The sequence below is a fragment of the Salvia hispanica genome, chromosome 3 (genome assembly GCF_023119035.1).
Source record: "Salvia hispanica cultivar TCC Black 2014 chromosome 3, UniMelb_Shisp_WGS_1.0, whole genome shotgun sequence".
In the NCBI taxonomy this organism is placed as follows: domain Eukaryota; kingdom Viridiplantae; phylum Streptophyta; class Magnoliopsida; order Lamiales; family Lamiaceae; genus Salvia; species Salvia hispanica.
In genome coordinates this window covers 32123676-32145792 of record NC_062967.1, presented here as the reverse complement: position 1 = coordinate 32145792, position 22117 = coordinate 32123676, and the positions used below count along the sequence as shown (strand labels likewise).

At 33.7% G+C, this 22117-nt stretch overlaps 3 protein-coding genes across 7 annotated transcripts; 1 reads left to right on the top strand and 2 right to left on the bottom strand.

Annotated features, from left to right (window-relative positions):
• Positions 1–4003, bottom strand: LOC125211843 (nuclear pore complex protein NUP54-like). Of its 2 annotated transcripts, none has more exons than XM_048111783.1 (9): positions 3459–4003; positions 3323–3376; positions 2667–2726; positions 2464–2574; positions 1172–1237; positions 887–973; positions 586–687; positions 367–519; positions 1–250 (listed from the first exon to the last, which is right to left on the bottom strand). In XM_048111783.1, exons 1-9 carry the CDS (start codon positions 3897–3899, stop codon positions 137–139), a joined length of 1188 nt encoding a protein of 395 aa, XP_047967740.1. In that variant the 5' UTR covers positions 3900–4003; the 3' UTR covers positions 1–136. The 2 variants fall into 2 exon arrangements, with proteins under 2 accessions (XP_047967740.1, XP_047967741.1); XM_048111784.1 differs by having other exon boundaries at positions 367–513; positions 3459–4001.
• Positions 4004–4486: 483 nt separating this feature from the next.
• LOC125211842 (F-box/kelch-repeat protein At1g67480) lies at positions 4487–8047 on the bottom strand. 2 transcript variants are annotated; one of them, XM_048111782.1, is made up of 5 exons: positions 7884–8047; positions 6921–6986; positions 6598–6817; positions 5924–6499; positions 4487–5235 (listed from the first exon to the last, which is right to left on the bottom strand). In XM_048111782.1, the coding sequence occupies exons 2-5, from the start codon at positions 6931–6933 to the stop codon at positions 4608–4610; spliced, it is 1437 nt and encodes a 478-aa protein (XP_047967739.1). In that variant the 5' UTR covers positions 6934–6986; positions 7884–8047; the 3' UTR covers positions 4487–4607. The 2 variants fall into 2 exon arrangements, with proteins under 2 accessions (XP_047967739.1, XP_047967738.1); XM_048111781.1 differs by lacking the exon at positions 7884–8047 and adding an exon at positions 7739–7788 and having other exon boundaries at positions 5924–6817.
• An 8455-nt stretch (positions 8048–16502) lies between these two features.
• Positions 16503–20869, top strand: LOC125211841 (probable arabinosyltransferase ARAD1). Of its 3 annotated transcripts, none has more exons than XR_007174573.1 (5): positions 16503–17111; positions 18285–18578; positions 18661–18756; positions 19352–19984; positions 20537–20869. XR_007174573.1 is itself a non-coding variant. In XM_048111780.1 (5 exons), the coding sequence occupies exons 1-4, from the start codon at positions 16620–16622 to the stop codon at positions 19766–19768; spliced, it is 1299 nt and encodes a 432-aa protein (XP_047967737.1). In that variant the 5' UTR covers positions 16503–16619; the 3' UTR covers positions 19769–19777; positions 19880–20127. The 3 variants fall into 3 exon arrangements, 2 of the variants coding, with proteins under 2 accessions (XP_047967737.1, XP_047967735.1); XM_048111780.1 differs by lacking the exon at positions 20537–20869 and having other exon boundaries at positions 19352–19777; positions 19880–20127; XM_048111778.1 differs by lacking the exon at positions 20537–20869 and having other exon boundaries at positions 19352–20127.
• The last annotated feature ends 1248 nt before the right edge of the window (positions 20870–22117 follow it).

Genomic DNA, 22117 nt, shown 5'->3' with positions numbered 1-22117 from the left:
TAACCACCTCGAACTCACTGGTCCATTTGATATATAAACCAACATGTATACACATTACCAAATGAAATGAAACAAAATAGGCAAAAAAAATGTTGATACAACTGAGGGACAGAGTGCTGCAGAATTCACTTTGAAGTTAATCTTGTTGGGTCATCACTGTATCTTCAGCCATTATGATTTCCATATCTCTCACATCCCGCTTCAGCACATTGCCAAGTCTCGAAATAGCCTCAGTCTGTCGTTGCAACACCTGTTTTATAACAACATTAACACATTCAATAATATGGTAACACAACTTATTTGGTATTTACAGAAAGCCGTTGGATGATATGATAAGCATGCTAGTAAAGTTAGTTTTCATTGAACCTCCTGCATGTCGGATAGACTTTGTTCATGAATTTTGGTTGATCCTGGCAGATACATTGAGCTACCAGTTAGGCTGTCTGCTTGAAGGCGAGATACCATGAGTAGATTCTGAACCCGTCTAGAAAGTTCTGCTCCGGATCCCTTCAACTGCAACTTCAAATACTTTTTTATTTATCCTCTTTTAACATTTCAATCGAGACAAAATAGGTGAAGAGTAACCTGTCTTGTTGTTGCAGCCAACTTCTCTGCTAATTCTACTTCTCCCTTCATCAGAGGTAATCGACAACCTTTACCCTCCAGCGCCTCTACTATTCTCATTACCTTATTAACATAAAACACACAATAATGAAAAACAGGAGGATGCCATTAAATACTATTGGTAAAATACTAAAATAGTTGTGCTATAGCAATTATAAGAGACCAAGCAACCAGTAGCCTGCATATGCCATGCTCAACCCATGTCTCGAATAATCCTGGTTTTTGAATATTCACATTTAAGAAAAACAAGACAAAATCCTACCCTCAAAAGACGCCTTTGAAGGATTTGCTCTTTCTGTTGCATTCTTTGGATCCAAGGAAGTGTGTCAGCTTGAAAATGCCTTTGGAGCTGCATCAAAGGAAAAATGGATACAGAAGGAGTATTAGAGAGAGAGAGAGAGAGAGAGAGAGAGAGAGAGACATGAGGGCATATGCATGTGAATTATACTTTTTAAGCTTATTCTGTGTTACCTGTCCCTCTAAATATATTTATACATACGATATATATATATATATATATAGAGAGAGAGAGAGAGAGAGAGATTACCATCTTCACATTGCTCTGGGTCATCTTCAGTCTTTCAGAATCTGACAGTATGACTTCATCTTGAAGCTAAAGAAGCGCATTTATGGATTATCATAAGAAACTTATTAGTAAAAATTAGAAGCAGGTTGTGATTATTGATTATTCAAAACAACTGAAAGTCAGAATAATGGCAATAATAACATACTGATGTTCATGTAAATACAAGATTGTTGAATGGACTAGACCAAATAAACCAAGCAATTAAAGTTTTACTATGAATCTTCTACAAAGCACGTGGACAAATATGGAATATAACATATGTACAGCGACACTGCAGGGAAGTAAATACGTCAATTCTCAAAAATGAAAATTTCAAGATACGATACGTAAAAAACATGTATTTTTGATTTAACACAACACATTTAACATTACAAATCCATAATTCATTCAGGAAAATAAAAAATTTAAGCAAATAGCAATTAAATTAAGAAATTTAAGAATAGCCCAAATCTTCCCAGCTCCTACCATTCTCATGCAACCCATACAAAAATAATAAGTTGATAATTCCTCTAGAATTCTTCATATTCCTAGAAAACTCTCTTGTTTCTAACAATCCAAATGGAGCAAAGGCCGTGCTAGAACATAACAATTACACCACATGATTTTAGAATTTTAGAATACTTTTTTAATATGCAGCCCAAGCAGGAATTTTTGCCTTTTTCAATATTTTTTTCCTCACCACACTCCTTTACACATTCACTATGCTTTCCCAAAAACAAAAGCTTCTCAAAATATATGCAAATAGAAGCTTGTTTTTATGGAATTATCAAGCACACTGATTTTAGCCTGGCTTTATGATGCCAAATCCAAGCATATCTCTTAAGCTGAATTTGTTATGGCATGTGCATATATTCATATCTATGCATGTACCAAACGTTATCATAATCAATATCCTCTTGTCACCTTTATGCATCCAATATTTTTGAGTAAATGGTGTGGACCATTAGAGATACAGTCATACTATTTCAAATGGTAATATGACACGATGAGAAAGAAGACTATCATAAGTACCAGTAAGAATATATGGTCAGAATAAGTGTTAAATGTATCAGATGAACGCCTAATGTGATAGATAATCTAGCAGTTTATGGAGGCTATATTGGAGCAAAACAAAGACATTACACAAGGTTTAGCGATATATTAAAAAGATTCTAACTCAAGTTTAGAAAGGAAAACTTTTCAAATGGTGTGAAGGATAGTGGAGATCCTCCCAAATCAATCCAGAGAAAAGTTCAATTAAAATATTCACGTACCGCAAGGCGCTGGGAAAGATCTTTGAAACCTTGCACAAGTTGAGGCCACAAACGTTCTCTTTTGGAACTTTCCATACCTTCTAGTTTTGCCATGGCTTCTGCCCACATAATCTGGCAGCTCAAACTATTTTACCAGACTTACAAAACTCCAAAAATACATTCATAATTAATACTATCGTGATGCAAATTTAAACTACACTCACATCTGATACACCACCAGGCTTTGACCTGTACCGAGGTTCAGTCACACTAAACAACAGGTGCTGCAAAACCAAATGATCTTGATAAGTATCCAAATAAGAAAGAGCTCGATTTCAGAGTTAAAGCTCAAAGCTTCTTGATTTGAGAGACATGAATTTCTAATAGTACTCTTCTAGTTTCAAATTTTCAACATCCATGCTGAAAATGATGCTCTTACACCTAAAGAGCGCACTACATCCCTTAGTAATTATTTCCTCATTCATTTCAATTCCACACAACAGAATTCAATGCAGTTTTACAACCGTGGACATGCTCAATTTCAGCACAACATCAGTCGATAAAAGAAGTCCTCTAAGGTAAAGGCCAACCTTGAAAATCTTCTTCACATTCTGTTCAGTCAGCAAAGGTAAGTACAACTATTCATTCACCCCCTCTACCCGATCACACATGCCCATTTGAAAACTAAACCACATCCACATTATCCAAACACAATAAGAACCCTCAATAACAAAGAGTCATGCTTGAATATAATGTTGTTGGGTATTGCATTGGCAATTTGGCATTTGTAACAGTTGCTACTCAGGGATTTATTCATAAATCAAATTCATATGCTTACAGTACTTAGAAAAGAGCAACGTTGGCAAAAAAAGAAACGGACCTTGAATTCATACTTCATGTTCCCAGGTTCCTCTTTGTATGCATCCACAATTGCCTGTAGAGACAAAATGAAGCGATCAACATCAACATAATTCAAAAGTTAATCAATTAGGATCATATATAAACAGGAATCACACTTGAATATCGCGATCGGCTAGAGAGAACGGGAGGGGAGCAACTGGTGCCATTTGAGTAGTCAATTGCTGATTCATGAAATTGGTTTGAGGAGCATTGCTAAAAGGAGTGGATTGCTGTTGCTGTGCGGTATTAAACGGCGTCGTTAAGCCGAAGGGGCTCTGTTGTTGCTGCGGCTGAGGCGTCTGAAACAGCGACGGAGTGTGCTGCTGAGGCGTCTGAAACAGCGACGGAGTTTGCAGTTGAGGCGTCTGAAACAGCGATGGAGTTTGCTGCATCTGCTGAGGCGTCTGAAACAGCGACGGCGTTTGCTGCGGTTGGGATTGTTGGGAAAATGGTGTGGAGAAGAGCGATGAACCGAACGCGGGAGTTGAAGGCGTGCCGAATGCGGGGGTGGAGGAAGGGGTGGCGAAGGCCGGGGTGGACGACTGAGCTCCAAACATTTTGTGGCGGAACCCTAGATTCAGAGATTGGGGATTTCTTAATTCGGCGGTTGCCGCCAATTTCGATACGACGCCGGCTTGGATGCTTTTGAAATCAAAATCAGATGTACGTATATATTTTCATCCAAATTAAGGGTATGCCTTGTTTTTGTTCAATTTTATAAAATTAAATTATTTTAACTTTGTAATTAAATAAGATTTTTATTCTAATATTGCTCAATATAAATTATATTTATAGACGAGATTTAATGTTTAACATGCAAAATTAGAATTTAACACAAATTTATAAATTTATTTTTTGAGTTACCAAATTATGGAAATTAAAAACTTCTTGATTCAATTAAAATGATTAAAAATGAAGTAATGAATTATTCCAAAAATAATTTACAACAATTTTCATCTATTCCACATTTATTCTTTCTTTAAAGCTTATTGCTTCCCCTGAAAAAGAATAAATTGCAATAATTCAAAACCAACCGAAGATGAGAAACCATATTTAATCAACTTTAAAGATAGTATTAGTAATGCCAACCTAATTGCGAGTCATCACATCCAAACCAGTGTGACAAATTACAGTCATTCACAAATGAAACAAAAGTTCCCTTCATTATGTTTCCATTAATCAAAACAGTAGACAAACTTCAATTTGCAGCAAAAAGTAAAATCAAATGAGATGAAAATGGAGGTTTCAATCCAGCATATAACTACTCATGCCTCAATCGTAACACTGCATAAGCACGACCCCACCGGCTTTATCTCGGAAGTCCGCCACTCGGAGCCTGGTGCAGCGTTCGGGTCATATAACAGTGTGTGGTACCCAGGATCCTCCTCTGCCGAGAACAGCAAGAGTTTCCCGTCCAAGCTCCCAAAACGAAACCCAATGCTTGAGCTTCCTGTCACTGGCACTGGTACCATCTTCCATGAATTGTCCGTGGGGTTGTAAATTGCCAACCTACGCTGATTTTTCCATTCCATGCAGCACAGCTTCTTCCCGAGCACAGCGTGAGCAGTGACCATAACACACCCATTTTTCATCTGGGACCACATGTGGCTATCGGGGCTGTACACGTCAATGAACCGTGAGTTTCCAATTGTGAAGGTGGACCTTCCACCCATGATGTAGAGCTTCCCCTCGAAGCCACAGGCGAAGCAGCCCCATCTGGGGCGTCGCAGACTTTCTATCATTGTCCACTTGTCAGCTTCAGGGTCGTATACCTCGACAGATGAGAGAGATTCTCCATCCATTCCACATCCTCCAACTGCGTAGGTCATCCCATTAACTTCGGCACAACCAAAGTCATAGCGTGCCACATTCATATTAGCTAGTTTCCTCCAGCTGCAAGTGGTGCAGATATTAGGAAAAAGTGAAAACATCATTGTCATTGAACTGTTAGATAAGAGCGAGTTAAGCATCCGTGACAAAAACTAGCGAAGTAATTCTGCATTTGCTAGGTAAAAGTATTAAACTATAAGTAAATCACACAAATGCAGAGTCTGGCTAGCTACACAATACCTATGTAGTGCATATCTAGTTTATTGGTATTTATTAGTTCCAAAAAACAATGTAACCGTTGAGTTCAAACGTTCCGATAAAGCTTGCCAGAGCTAGGAGAGTCGTAGAGAAGGTCAAGTCCAACTGGCACAGAGCATCAAGGGGTTCACACATGAAACAGTGATGCATATATCAACAAGGAGACATAATTTTGCCAGCAATTGCTGCCTTGTGACAAAATTAACGTATAATCGAAGTTCATAGAGATAGTCACAAAGTGAAAGCAATGACAGAGTGATCTATTCCATTGAACGCATATCAACAAACATCAACATAGAATTAACAAATCATCAAATTATAGAATGATCCAGCAATAAAATAACTTGGACAGAAACTCTTTTACTAGCCAACATCACCATGCATGAACCTAGTTCACATCTATAAGAATCATCTAGTAGCATCATACACAAGATGGACAACTAGAGCAATTGAATGCTTCAAAATTAACTGGCGGAAGTAACAGAAAACAAACCTGTTGAGGCAAGAATCGTATTGGTAAACATCTGATGAAACACAAGCATTGCCATCACTGATAGAGTACCCAGCAAGGACCATAAGCTTTCCATTCAGAACAACTACGCCGAAGCCTGTTTTAGCAGGCCCAGGCATTGGCACAAGTTCCTGCCGTTTATGTCCAAAACAATCAAGAACCTCCCAGTGGCTCTCTTTTCCTTCAGCATCTACAGTCAAGACATACAGCCACTCCTCAAGCATTCCAGCTAGTTTACGGACAGTGATGAACTCTTTGCTTTTGACAAAGGATCTCCATCGCTTGGAGACAGCACCCATGACAGGAACATCAGAACGGGGAACAAGAGCAAGGCAGTGCTTAGAAACATCATCGGGTAACCCAGGCAAGATGGGACTATGATAATCATCATCAACCTCAGAAATTAAGAACGATTTGGTTTTAGCAATAACAGCTTCGGGAACTAAGACAGAACCACCTTGTGCAGTTGGAGTATCTAGCTGGAAAGAGTCAGAGAACATATCTGATTCTTTGAATCTCTTCACAGAAATAGGACCCGGCATCTTTCCCAAGTCACAGGTTATAGGAATTTTGGTACCACAACTTTCGTGAATAAAAAATGTCTCAGGAAGACAAGTATCAATGCAACGAATAGAATCTGGGTTTCTAATTAAGAAAATTCATAAAATCCTTCACTAATGGGAATTCTACAAGACCAAGGCATGAAAGATGTTGTGAATCGGATCTTTTGAGCTGTAAAGGCCAACGGTTTTCTATGGTTATCAGATTCAATGTCCATACCACTTTCACCTACTGCACTATAACTCCGATTCGTCAACCCTATATGAAAGTTCAAGTTTCCTGAAGTGCTTTTCCCCACACTCATTGCCCAAACACCTACAATCATTGACGGACCCATCAAACAGAGAGCATATGAAGAGACGAGAAGACAACAAATAGTCGATCAATAAGCAGGGACGCTAATGGAACAAAAACAAACCTGACAAGCCCATAGCCTTATGAGTTTTAACCTCCGCGGACTTCCATTTCTTTACTGTATAATCGTCTGCATCAAATAAAAAAAGATGAGATAACTATACATCTCAAATCAGCTCTAGTTGGCTAAAACAATAGGTAAGCCTGGTAAGGTCAAAGCACAACCCAAATTTAGGATTCTGAAGAATACAACAAGGTGCAGATCTTATTATTCCAATTTTGAAGATTAATAAAACCCAATAAATCAATCCAACGCTGCAATCACGATTTATCAGCTTTACATAAGTGGCAATATGAACAGAGATCTAATATAATAAGACTGGTCATTGACCAAATCAAATAGTAATTCCCAATCATCCAAATCGATGGATTTGTTAATATAATGACAAGCTGGAACTAACTTGATATTGACGTAATTTCAACAATTTATAAAAGATAAAATCCCAACAAAAGCGGAGCATCGTAATATCAAGCTTCGAAGATGCAACCATTGAGCTGCGGGCTGAGCTACCTCCCCACCAACCAAACCCACCACAATCCAACTACTCCTTCCAATCAAGTTGAAAAACGAAAAAAGTGGAAATAAATGAATAAATAAATATCAATTATATGAACAGTAAGGCATTAAATGATTGAAGGTGGAATTTCTAAACCTACTTCCGCCTACACACAAAAATAGATATAAAGAGAAAATGACAAATTCAAATCTCAACGAAACAAATGCAACGGATACATGGAATTTACATAGTTGATTGAAATGCAACCAATCAACAGAATCAAAATTTGTACAAATATATAAGAGAAAACCGTTAGATCCAATACCATAGCGTTTTGATAGATATAAATCAGCTCCAAACCAAAAAAAATTCCAGAACCGTGGTAACTGCTCACAGATCTAATAAAACGAACTAAATTCAAATAAAAAAACATAAACGGGAAAGGAAAAATCAAATAAAAAAAGTTATACCTTGAAATGCGGAATTTGAGAAGAGAATGTACGATTGGGGAGTAAATATAGGGATGAGGAAATGGATAAGGAGAGAGAATGAATGGAGTGGGTAAGAATGAGTTATGGAGAGGAGGCGGTGAGTATCAGATGTTGAAACGAGGGAAAATGGGTATGGAATTGCCAACACCATAACCATAACTCTATTTATTGTGCAGAATGGGAGAGAGATGCCACGTCATATGATCAGATTTCACCAAGGATAAATATTACATTTATCATTTTATAAAATAATAGTACTATTGCTAAGATATTTTTTCTCTGGAATTTCGACTTGAAATAGACGAAGAATCATTATTAGTTGCATTTAGAAAAAATTAAAATAATTACTACTTCTTAACCTGATGGCATCCATAATTTAAGGCTTTTATTTATTTATTTATTAAAGTGGAATTATTTATAAATTATGAAAAATAGATTATTTTATTTGTGTTATGCATCTTTCAAGATTCAAATAATAGAATTAAGAAGATCAATTTTTTTTAGTAATTATCAAGGGGGCGGGCCCAGTAATTACCAAGGCAGAGATCGATTTCATGACCATTTTATTAAGAATAGACGAGTCACATGCCACTCGATCACACCCTTGAGTTGAAATTCAAAATTTTTAATTGGCCATTTAACCAAGTTTTATAGTTCTAGTTTTTTAACCTCAAAACGACATCATTAGTTATCCACGTTGTCACACTAGTAAATGTTTGTGCCACTGTTCATCCACACCACTAAAATTTTACATATATTCATCAACCCAAGATCACATTCTTTACAATTTTTAAAAATTTTGTGATACATCAGTCAATTTTTTTAAGTTTTGAAACATACCATAATATGACCAAGCTTGATGATTTTGTAGTCAATTTAACTATTTACTAGATTATGAGTACTACTTAATAATTTTTTATTAAATTAGCATTGATTAATTATGAAATTAATTACAACAGATAACCCATATAATCGGATGCAATAAAGTTTTTCTCACTGTTAGGGCTCGTTTGATAAGAAAGATGAGATATAACAAGATTTGTTAAATAAGATAAGAAATGCGGGCTTCGTGTCAAGATAAGCTCGGATGAAGGTTTTTTCGTTGTTGTTTGGTAGACAAGAAATTATCTAGATTTTGTATTAATAAATCATAATAAATGAGGTAGAAATGCTATCCGACCAAATTTGTAGTCGGATTGTTCAATATCTTACCTACCCACTAGCGCAATTTAGGTAGTTAGATTATGAGAGGTCAATGATATTTGAATTTGATAAGTGATTAGTTAGTTAATTTCATACACAACTTTGGTTTTTCTTTGTTTTTTATATCTCTATTGTCGGTGGGCCATAGAATACATTTGATTTATATTGTCTTGATTTAATTGTGAAAAGCTAAAATAAAATAATTTAAAATACAAAAAGTAGTAAAATCGTGAAGATTAAATCGTAAAATATGAATTGTATCCACAAACAAACAAGCAAATAAATACCGATGCAAATACTTTTGTGTTCTTTCGTGAATAAATGATTAATCTCTCATGATTATGTTAAGAATATTTTCGAAACTAAAAAAAATAGATATTGCCGCATGGGGTGTGATCATATCATAACTCATATTTATGTGATAACCTAATAACCCTATCATTTTATGGGTCAAAAGTATCATTTTTATTAAAAATGATATTTATACACGATAAAATGATATTTTTTCAGCATGCATACCATAAAATGATATTCTGTTCTATAAAATGATATTTTTCGTCCATAAAATAAGGGTTATTAGGTTATCACCATAAATATGGGTTATGATATGATCACATCCCTTACCGCATGAGTGCAAAGATTAACGAGTCTTTTCTGTCCTAAAAAAAAGAAATTATTTTTATTTTGGTCTATTTATGGTAATTTCTATATATATTTTTGATGAATTAATATCTTTAATAAAATGAGTTGTAGTATTTTTTTATAATATTTAATTATTCTTCGCATAGAATGGTAAATTTATGCCGAAATGGAATCTTTTCCACTGTATCATGAGGTGGCGGTCCAAACTCTTCACCAATAAAATAATTTTTCGAAAAGTGCTCATCACAAAATAGGATGAGAATATAATTTTTTTTCAGATCTGTGGTTCAAGATTTTTCAATTAAATAAACTATGATCATGATAGGTTTGTGCTAGGAGCTTCGGAGTAGTATCTAGATATGTACAGTGAGAAATACTATGAATTATCACATCTCAAATAAACATAAACTCATATGCCATTAATTATGAATACACAAGTTTACCTAATTAAGAGACAACTCATTGAAAGGATGTCATCATAAATAAATAATCAACTTAAATCTATTGTGATGAATTATGACAATTTCGTAGTTTTTCGTGTTTATAACTGGACTTGTTTTGGGACCATGAATTTTTATCTATTCAAATTGCCTGAAAAATCATCAAATCATGAAATTTTGATTGGTCCTGTAAAAAAATCAACATAATCATATTTTTAGAAAAACTAAATTTCGCAAGGGATCTAATTTTGTGAATTTGTATCTAATTTTATATAGTGTTTGAAATTTTTGTATGAGGATAATACCACACTACGTAAATTTTACTATTCCTATTTTTTCAACACATTTAGTTTGAAATACATATGGCTCAAATCAATTATATACTACAAATAGGAAATCAAAATATTTCGTCACGAGAAAACTTAGAAAATGTTAAAATTCATGATTATGTACAGAATAAGACCAAAATCACGTTTTCCAAATATTTACTGTACCAGTTTTTTGTCTACACAATTTAATCGCTATTAACAACAAGCACGCATCTAATTCTATATTTTCGTGTTACATTGATGGAGTATAGTTTTAACAAAAGGTCAACTATGAAAGAATGAGGTATAAAATATCACACTCAATCTTTATATTAGTTGATGATAACAGAGACTTATGACTATGAAATATCGTAGGCAATTAGCAATGGTCGAAAACTATTAGTGTGTCTCCGTCAATCCACATAAATTCGAGCTCTTCATTTTATTACCTATCAAAATAATACTCTCCTCGAAATATACAAGTTTTAAATTCTCAAACTTATGAAAAAAAAAGTTTAGGGCACATGTGGTTGGCTACAATTCCTGGAATCTGGGGTATTTGTTTGATGTTAAATTTGTCTCTTCATTTGGAATATATGATGCCTACAAATATACAATCATTTTCAAAGCATTTTAGTTTTTTAAGTACAAAAATTCATTAATGTAATATGCCATCAATGCAATTAAATCATGAAAATTTTATGTCCATACAGTTGGCTTGGGTATTATTCCAGATTAATTATTTCTGTGAACAATTAACCCTTGATTCAAACGATTGAAAATTTTAAATTTCTTTTTTATTTCTCATTGGATATATATCATGCTCATGTGTGATACAATCATACAACGAAGAGTTTTATTTTAGATAAGTCGTTCAGATATTTGGGTAATTAAGTTTTATTAAGATGTTAAGTTATCATTACAATTAAAGTTAAGATATTTGGGTAATAAAATAATGTTTCTGATTTTAGAAATATACCTTTATAAGTGACTGTCTTAAAACGAAAAATATTTCATTTTAATGAGATAAAAGGATATGCTACATACTATGTCTATGTATTAGCTATATGGAGTACAATAGACAATTGAGTAGGATGATATTATATGAAAATAGTTAAAAAAAAATTAATGGACGAGACGTGGTCAATGGATGAACATCAAATTTGTGTGAATATAGTTTTTAATGTCTATTTTCACTCACAATTTATTTGTGTGTACGTTTGTGTGGGGGTGTCAATTTCTTTGAATAGTATAATTATGTTTTTTTCGTATTTCATCTTTTTTATTGGTTCAAAAGATGCTAATGACTAATCATGTAATCGAATTTCCATATAATTGTCATAATAATGATTGTTGTTATTTTAAGCGTTGTTTTTACTCTTATCTTTTTGCAAGCCTGCTGTCATCTGAAATCGATATGTATATATATATTAATCTTTTTTTATTCCAAGTCAATAATATATACAAACAAAAAACCCCATAATTAAAGGCTGGGTAGGCATGAATTAAAAGTCAATAAGAGGACATGGTTTGCTACTTTGCTTTAAGAAGTTTATTCCACACACCCTCCAAAAATGACTTTTGGAGGGTATTAATTAAAGTTAGGGATAAAAATAAATAATTTATTTTCCTTATAACATTGAATCTATATAAATTAAATTGAGACAATTAATTTTTTCCTTATACAATAGAATATATAAAGTGATGGATAATATAGATAATATTATTCAAACACCAAATAATACTCATTCTGTCCCATAAAAAATATGTACATATGAAATAATACGTAGATTAATGCACGAAGAGAGGGTAGATAAAGTAAGGATTAACAAATAATGAGACTCACCTTGTTATTATTGCTTATTAAACTGTAATAGTGGATCATAGTGAGATAATTAAGTTATAAATAAATTGATTTATATATGTGTAATGAGTTTGTGACAACTTTCTACAAAATGAAAATGTCCGTATTTTATGAGATTGAATAAAAATAGAAAATACATGCGGAGTATATTTTTATGGAACCGATAGAGTATAATCTTTTGATTATTTTGATGTTTAATTTTCATATTTTAATAAATTATATATTCCACTATAGCTTCCATATTCCACTTTTGGGCCTATATATGACAACTTCTACCTAATTTTTATAGTACTACAAGTGTTTTAATAGACCCCATAAATCTACTTTTCCACTATATTTTCACATCTTACATTATATATATGGCCGATTTATTTTAATATAAAAACTCCAATAATTTTTCTAATAAAAACTGCTGACTCCTCCATAAATCTTTATCAATATTTATACATATAAAATCTATTTATATTATTTTTTACATTTAAATTTTTCTCTCAGTAAAATATTTACATGCATAAATTAATTTTTAAAAATAACATGTAATCAAAATTTATTTTAACTATATATGTAACAAGTTAAACCCAGCAACATTGAAACAGTTATTATAAATTTGAAATTGCTACAACACAACACTTTAATTTAAATAAATACACCTAATATGTTAGTAATTTAATCTCAAACCGAAACAAAAAAGTAAGATAAACTTGAAACTACATGTGAAAGTGGATTTTATCCATATGCTGATATGCAGAAGATAACTAGATAAGAATGCCACAGATTTTTGAAATTAAGAAATTGTACCCACCGTCCAATCTCATCTCATCATATAAAATGCACACCAAAGATATATATAATCCTAAACATGACTGCTTCAGTCTTCAATTTAAATTACTCCTAAAAATCATCTATGTAATGATGCTTCTAATTAAAGTAATTAATACTACTATTCAACAGACTTTACGAGGAAAGTTTCCATGCTAATTTATTCAATTCTTGTGCAACAATGGTAAGGAATAGATTGCCCCTTCCCTCAAGCGAAAGAATATGAATATGACTACTCTAAAAAAGAAAACTAATTTATTAGGAAAACAATCCATTCCACTACCGGTCCACGAGTATCGCCGAAATACTCTAAAAACCGGCCTCTAATTTTTGGGGCATCATAATCTTATATTAAGAACATGATTCTTATGAAAACAATAGTTTGATCCTCTAAGTTTAAGTTCTTAGACCACCTCCAACCATACACCAAATCCCATTTTTGGTGTAAAAATGTGCTCCAACCATACTCCACACTCATACCCATTTTTGGATTTTTTAATCAAACAACACCAAATTTGAAGTGAACACCAAAATTGAGTATCTACTACAAAAAAATTTTAAATATTGCATAATAGTCCTTATTATTATTTTGATAGTTGAATCAGCCGGCGGCCAATTTGTATAATGTCAATTTGTGTACTAGTACAGTAGTACTTGATAATTGATTCAAACTATCAGCCACATAATTTAGACATAATTTGTTCATGGAATTTACATATATTTTTCTAATCAAAATAATTAAATAGAAATTAGCAAGCTGACTATATTATAATAAATTATGTTTTTTTACAAATAATAACTAAATAGGAATGAATATTGCAGAAAAAATCTTGTTATTATTTCAAGAGTATATGACCTGATATGACACAATAAGAAATAAAAGTGCTTATCTGGAACTTCAAAATGCGCTAGTTGATCATTTGTGAGAACAATACACAAATTTCGAGTCTTGAATTTTAGCTATTTTTTATGTTTATCGTGATATGTTTTATGTAATTGCGATATATTTAAATGAGTTTCAATTTATATTTTGAATTTTATTATTGCAAGTTTAGTGTATTTAATTTTAAAAGTAGTGTAATTTTTTAATATAAAATATATTTAATACATAAATATATTAATAAAAAAATTTGTATAATTATTTAAGTTACATAAATTATTGATAAAATATTATGGGATTAATATGTAATTTAAGTAAATATGTAGGTATAATTGAAAAGGTATAAAAAGAATACAAATATGGAATATTCTTTTGGGTTTGAGTTTGAAGTAAATGATTGGAGTAAAACTACTTTTTGGTGTGACCCAAATTCAAAAATGAGTTTGAATTTGGTGTAAATGATTGGAAATGGCCTTAGCCATTCAATATCTTTGTATCTGAAAACCAACAAACTTAACGCTATATTGTCAGAAGAAGTGTATTACTATTGCTTAATAAAAAAGCCCATATAACACTACTGTTGGGCTTTAATGGGCTCTTTTACTTGGGCTTTTATGGGTTTTTAAATTTTACTGGCCCACTTATATATACCTGCAAATTTGTTTTCTTTTCTACTGAAAATAGTCGGGGTGTCTGGACAAATATTTTATTTGTAGGTATTTTTTGGCTCTATTTTTTTCTGCCCCAAGCAATTTTATTTATTTTCATCTCTTTCTCTTAGCATTTTTAAATAAAAAATAATCTTAGATCTCACTTAGAGATAGTTTTTAGTCTAAAAAATATTTCTATACTTGTTTCAAAGTTTATATGTATAGAAGATAGAAATATATATTGTTCAAATTGATAGAATAAAATTAAAGTTTCATATGAATACCATGTTTCTATTTATTTATTTTTAAAAAAGAAACGGCAAAATATCTAATGAATATTGTACTACATGTTTTGGCATTTTTTGACTGCCTAACAATAATCCAAATTAAGTTATTGACTATTGAGTTATTGTATTGCTGTTTTTGAAAAAACATATTATATCCACAGAAATAATTATTTCCTTACTTGCATAACTATTGACTTATTGCATTACTGTTTATGTAATAGTTCACTAGTTCAGATGAATTTTTAGTGCTGCACTTACATTATTACGTAACGTATTTATGTGAAATAAGCTACAATGCAAATACTATAAACTGCATTAGAAAAGCATACTAACCAAATAAAAGTTAATTTATTAATCTATAGAGATAATAAATATTGTGTCATAATATAACCGCATTTATTTTTCAGTGACATCATATATATACCACATGCATAGTGATGAAATTAAATGTACAAAGATACAAACAAATTAAATTTCAATTAATCAATCAAAAACAATGAATTGCATATGATAAAACTAAATGTACAAAGGTACAAACAAATTTTTCAAAGTTCAATTAATCAATCAAAAACAACAAAAAATTTTAGTCACCCGCCGCTCAGTCGCTCACTATGGTTTCGCCGCTCTTTTAATGCGTTGTATCCAAAGACGGCAGATTAAGTAGAAAATCTATAAGAGATTGTTGTTGACGATGAACAGAATAGGTTATCAGTTTGACCTAGTTGATAGAAAGATTGGGGCAGAGATGATGAAGGAGAATGTGATGTGTGTCGACAAGGGATGGAGTAGGGCGTAAGGTCGTAAAGGTTGCACCGGAGGATGAGAAGTTTGAGGTCGTGGAGAGAAAAGTTAATTTTTTAACTCTGAATAAACAATGAGTAGTAGTAGTATATATTGTTATTTCATTGCATATTGTTATTATCTATATTCTGATCAATATGAGTATTTGTATTAATTTACTTTATCATATGAAATTTCATTTAGTTCATGATTTAAATGAGTGCAAATAAAATAAACGATCATGCATCGTATATGGATAAAGCAATAGTTTTCTCTAATAATACGTCTTTGCTGTCAAAATTAAATTAAGTAACATAGAAACATGTTCCCGATACATAAGTTGACTAAGCATAAAATAAGATTAATTCAAGAAAGACAAATGATAAGATAATACAGATAAATAAGAGATGAGAAAAATGAAGTAAAAAAAAAATCAGTTTTGCTCGTGAAAAAATGTAAAAATAGAGAATTTGAGAACGATAAAAAATTTAATAGTTAATACAGTAAAAAAAAAGGATAAAATGAAAAAAATAATTAAAATATTACTGTGCTGAGTAATCGCAATTCCCAACTCAATAAAGAAACTTACCTAAAATAAAATAAACATAGATTCAGGCAAATAAAAACAGCAAAATAGGAGTAAGTTTTTTTGAATAAAATATTTTTTCTATAAATACTCAAATACTACTATTCATTTTCTTCTTTCCCAAATCCAATCATATAAATCACAGTTTGAAAATTTACCAAAATCTTGCTCATTCATTTCCTCTCCATTGCGAAAATCCCGATCCACACTTCTCATCTTCTTCCGATTGCCAAATTCTCTCAATCTCTCAAGCTAAATGCAAAAATCTCTTAGCAGAACTCTCCTCGGCTTATCAGTATGCGTTCCTCTACTCATCGGCGCACTGCTGCTCGGCGGAACCCTGGATTACAAATCGCAATTCCTCAATTTCATCCCTCAGCTCAGTAATAATGCCTCGCCGTGCGCCGCCGGATCGCCGCCGCTCCGAGTCTACATGTACGATCTGCCGCCGCGATTCAATGTCGGATTGATGGACCCTAACTTCTCCGACGCCGCTCCGGTCACCGCCCGGAATATCCCCCCCTGGAGGTGGAACGACGGACTCCGGCGGCAGCACAGTGTGGAGTACTGGATGATGGCGTCGCTTCTCTACGACGGGGATGGGGAATCGGAGTCGGCCACGGAGGCTGTTCGGGTTATGGACGCCGATTTGGCTGACGTGTTCTTCGTGCCGTTTTTCTCGTCTCTTAGCTTCAATGTTCATGTTCGGAATATGGCGGAGATCGATACTGTGGATGAGAAATTGCAGGTGCGTTTTCTGTTAGAATTGAATTATTTTTGTATTTATAATTATAATCATTTATTTACAGGTTAACGTGTATGGATAGACAAATGTTTTGTTTGTAGTGATTCAATTGAGATCGCCACCATTAGTTCTAGGAATTTCGATTGACATAATCAGATGGCAATGTGATAGAGCTTGTTTCGTAATCTATACAATATTCCAATCAAACATTCAGTTCTCTGGTGATAGATCAAACGGTGTCAACAAATGTTCCGTGATCATTTAATCGGCATTTAACTAATTAATTTGAAATATATCGGTTTGCTTATTGAATGGTGTGTAGAAGAGGTTATTTTCAATGTGAAGTTATAAATTATAGGGCCTGTCATTTGTGAGTTAGATGTTAAATGCATTTTTTGTTCACTGAAGACATTGTGTTGGCTATCTTCTTGAACAATATTACTTTATCGCTTGAAATTGCAATTCGATAAGTGGTTTGGTGATGATTTTGGTTGTTTAACCCGGTCCTCAGAGTTTCGACCTTAAACAAATATGGTTTTCCTTATCTGTTTGATCATCTTGTTGTTGCCCGATTTGCTAATCTTGCAGTGTTTTGCAATCAGGTTCTCTTTAGCCTAAAATTGACACAAATACAGATGCATTGTTTTCTCCTGTGTTTGGCATTGATAGGGCTTGATACTTGCACCTCCGAATAGCTGTTCTCTGAATAGTTAGAAAAATAACCGGTACTAATTATTTTGCCTAACAAATTGAATGGTAGAGTAACAAGAGCATACTTACTTTAAACATGTGAACTGCATCTACGGCTCAGTAGAGCCCAGCAGTAGACCATATTATAGCCTGGTTGTGCACTTGTGCTAAGTATTTTACGCTCTTGCTGTGCTGTCCTCCTAGAATCGCATTTATGCACCTGACAGAAGCCTTGGCTTATCTTCTGTAGCATTTTTGCACAATACGGTTTTCCTTCATATCCTCCTTTCTTTTGCAATGGATTAGTTAAACCTGATGGGTGGAGAGTGGAGAGTGGAGACTGGAGAGTTTGTGACTTTTAAGTGTTATAGTATTTGATAATTGATAACCAAGAGACTCGTGCATATTATTTTTATTTATGGGCATATGGCCACAAAATCAAATCTTCTCATTTAGTAAGGCTGATGACATTACTTGTAACTGTAGCTGGAGATGGTAAATATATTAAGAGAATCAGATTACTGGAAGAGGTCTGATGGACGAGATCATGTGATTCCCATGCATCATCCAAATGCTTTCAGGCATTATCGTGATCTGCTCAATGCCTCGATATTCATAGTTGCTGATTTTGGGCGCATAATGAACATTTCCACTCTGACTAAAGATGTTGTTGCGCCCTATCCACACATGGTAGAATCATATAGTAGTGAAGACCGTCAAGATCCATACAAGTCTCGTGAGACACTTCTTTTCTTCCGCGGGAGGACCCATAGAAAAGATGTATGCAATTCAAACAGGATTTTATCATATTTTCTAGGATTTTGTTAAATAAACACATGTTTCATACATGCTAATTTTGCAGGAAGGAATAATTCGTGCACAACTTTACAAGGCACTGAATGGAACAAAGGATGTCATTTATGAGGAGGCTCATGCATCAGAAGAAGGCTTCAAAGCGGTAAGTCTTATAGCTTTTACTTTTGTCCCACATGATAGTAATCGTATTACTTAAAGAAGATACAGAGGTGAAAATGCTATTCCGTAATGAGTCTAATGACACATTAATTGTGCACATGGTCTCTGTACTTCTCTTTGGTCAGGGCTAAAATGAACCATTTTCAGTCTACTACATGCTTTCAGATTTACTTCAAAATTTTACATGTGATCCTAGTTTTTGCTTTTCCTCAACTAGATTTTCCCTACGTGCGATGCACGGAGAACATTAAATGCCTACAAAATTATCGCGCGGAGAGCATTCAATGCCTACATAAATGTAATATTAGAGTTCAATTTTATATTAGATACAGATAGATTCATATATTTTACTTTCATTGTTTGCAGCTATCTCTTATTGCTCCTTAATTAGGAAACTGTCTGGATACTAAATTGCTTGAGATCTTGTGTCACGAGATGAAACTCAGGAACACTGATATGTTCTCTTGAGGGATCGTTTCTCTGTAGAGTTTTCTAGCTTTGCTCGTATGGCTGGAGCTACACAGTCATACTCAATAGATGTTTCAACTAACAAATTATATTTCTCTTGCATATACCAGTCTGCTGATCATATGCGTTCATCAAAGTTTTGTCTCCATCCTGCGGGCGACACTCCATCTTCATGTCGTCTATTTGATGCTATCGTCAGCCACTGCGTCCCCGTCATTGTGAGCGACAGAATTGAGCTACCTTACGAAAGTGAATTAGACTACAAGGAGTTCTCCATTTTCATCTCAGTAGATGAAGCGCTTAAACCCGGCTACTTGGTCAATGAGCTCAGGAGCGTTTCACAAGAGAAATGGACAAACATGTGGTTGCGACTCAAAGACATTTCACACCACTTTGAATTTCAGTATCCTCCCAAGAACGAAGACGCGGTCAATATGATTTGGAGACAGGTGAAGGCGAAAGTTCCCGCAGTTAAGCTTGCAGTGCATCGGAGTAGGAGGCTGAAAATACCCGATTGGTGGAGATAACACTGAGAAGCATGTTCTTATATCTTTGTACATTCATATTCATTCTTTTTGGCACAGAAGTGCAATAAGGTGTAATGGGTTTTCACGGCCATCACTGGAAACGCTAAACAGGAAACGCGCAGTCAATCATTTGCGGTGCGTACCCTGCTGGCGAATGAGTTGTATAGTTGCTGAGTTTCTACGTTGCAGTTTGCAGGATGTGTTCGTGTATCGAAGGTATGCAGTGTTGTATGCTAGTATTGAGAAAGTAGGCCTTGAATTTGGGCAGGGAGAAGAGATGATTTAACTGCAGATTGTAAAGATATTGATTTTCGTGTGACTAGTAATTCGTACTCCTCCATCCCATAATAGATTTCACACTTTCTTTGTTCTATAAAAGATGACATATACTTCCTCCGTCCCACAAAGATTGTCTCACTTTGACCGGACATAGATTTTAAGAAATTTAATGAAAAGTGAGTTGAAAAAGTTAGTGGAATGTGGATCCTACTTTTATATATAAGTTTTATACCAATAATAAATGTAAGTAGGAATGAGTTAGTGAAATATGGGATCCCCTACAAAAAAAAAGGATAAAAAGTGAAATGAGACAAATTTTGTGGGACGGATGAGAATAGAAAAATGGGACAATCTTTGTGGGACGGAGGGAGTATTTTTTAAGAAAAAAAATCTCTTTATATTAATATAAATATATTATATTTTCTTTTCATTTAACACGTAAAACAAAATTTCTTAAAAACTTTTGCCATTATTAATGTGTCATTGCAGCAAAAAGGCGATTCCGGTGGCCCTCACACTCCAGCCCGACATCATGTGAGGCCCAAGGTCTCACACTTGTGTTTTAGAGATGAAAGCAACTATACAACAATAGTGGGATTCAAACTCAGACTCATTGCAACATGATCTGCCTCTCTATCGGCAACTGCGCTGCGCCTCTGCTGCCATTATTAACGTGTCATCTATCAACAGATCGAGGGAGGAGCATTCCAACCACTAAGTCACTAAAACCGTTTTTCCATTTTCCTATTCACTATAATTGGCCAACATATGTAATTTTTTATTTACGAAACAACATATACAACTCATCATCTATTACCTTAATTACTCATGGCTCCTACCTTTTTACATCTTTTTTCAATTTTTTATGTTGTAATTTATCCCAATGTGATTAAATTACGTAATTCACTAAAATTCTAAAATTATATTTTATCGAAAGTTGAAAAATACATAGTTGAAATTAGGGATGTCAATCGGGCTAATCTGTTCGGGTTTGGGCCAACCCACTCGGGTTGGCAGGCTATTTGGGTGCGGGCTATTCGGATTATGGATTTTTCGGGTTATAAATTTTCAACCCTAACCCTAAACCGCCGGGTTTTGGGCTAACCCATCGGGCTATTCGGGCCTAAAAGCTTTCGAAAATAATTTCTTGTATCGAAATTTTCTTCTATAAAATGATTTTAAATTTTAGATACTTTTTTTTTTTAGTTAGAATCATATAAAATCTTCATATTTTCATAGTATTCTACAATAATACTTGAAAAGAAGCATTTCATCTCGATCAACTATAACATATATTAAAGCTTGTGTTCGTGTCATTGTTTTAGCATTGTTCGTAACTAATTCTTTGTGAAAATTAAAAATCATATCTTACATGAATCATTATTAAAATGATAAATATATTAAGATTTTGATGAGTTATTTCTTAATTTTGTCTTGATTGGCTTTGGTGGTGGTAAGACACTAGTTGCAGATGATGGGACGGTTGAATAATGAGTTGAGGTGGAACTTGAAAGCTAATATTGTGGGATCCAGTGGAAAAGTATAGAATGAAGATTGAATAAGACTAATGATTATGTAAAAAGATTGGGGATTCAAAAATATTATAAAAAAAAATCCTAAAACTTAATAATTTTTAATTAAAAGTTGCAACCCAGCGGGCCAGCCCGCAACCCGTTCGGGCTAATCCGTTTAATCCGCCAATCCATTCGGGCCAACCCGTTTAGCCCGTTTTATATTCGGGTAATAAAATTGCAACCCTAATCCACTTATTTTACTGGATTGTTCGGACCGGTCCTGGATTTCGGGTTGAATTGACATCCCTAGTTCAAATGCTAAAGTTATATTGAGAGTAAAAAATACATAAATACAGTCACTCGTTGTTCAGATTATATTATGCCCAATATATTTGACTAGATTGTGGTTGAGTACATCCGAATGGTTGTATCACGATTTAAAATAACTTTAATGATAGTCTTTTTTGGAATTATTTCAAAAAAAATTACATTTATCATGCCACTCACACTCCAAGATGTGTTCATGTATCGATGGTATGCAAAGTTGTACTCCCTC

Bases quoted from the DNA above. Each gene is read 5' to 3' on its own strand.
- LOC125211843 (XM_048111783.1), bottom strand. From the start codon at position 3,899: ATGTTTGGAGCTCAGTCGTCCACCCCGGCCTTCGCCACCCCTTCCTCC. The intron at 3,377-3,458 runs GTGTGATTCCTG...TTGTCTCTACAG, and splicing joins TAGCCGATCGCGATATTCAA to GCAATTGTGGATGCATACAA. The intron at 2,727-3,322 runs GTCCGTTTCTTT...TTGGTTTTGCAG, and splicing joins ACATGAAGTATGAATTCAAG to CACCTGTTGTTTAGTGTGAC.
- LOC125211842 (XM_048111782.1), bottom strand. The intron at 6,500-6,597 runs TTCTTAATTAGA...AATTCCTATAAC, and splicing joins AGTGAAGGATTTTATGAATT to CTGTGACTTGGGAAAGATGC. The intron at 5,236-5,923 runs GTTTGTTTTCTG...CACCACTTGCAG, and splicing joins TACGATTCTTGCCTCAACAG to CTGGAGGAAACTAGCTAATA.
- LOC125211841 (XM_048111780.1), top strand. From the start codon at position 16,620: ATGCAAAAATCTCTTAGCAGAACTCTCCTCGGCTTATCAGTATGCGTT. The intron at 18,579-18,660 runs GTATGCAATTCA...CTAATTTTGCAG, and splicing joins GGAGGACCCATAGAAAAGAT to GAAGGAATAATTCGTGCACA. The intron at 18,757-19,351 runs GTAAGTCTTATA...TGCATATACCAG, and splicing joins CAGAAGAAGGCTTCAAAGCG to TCTGCTGATCATATGCGTTC.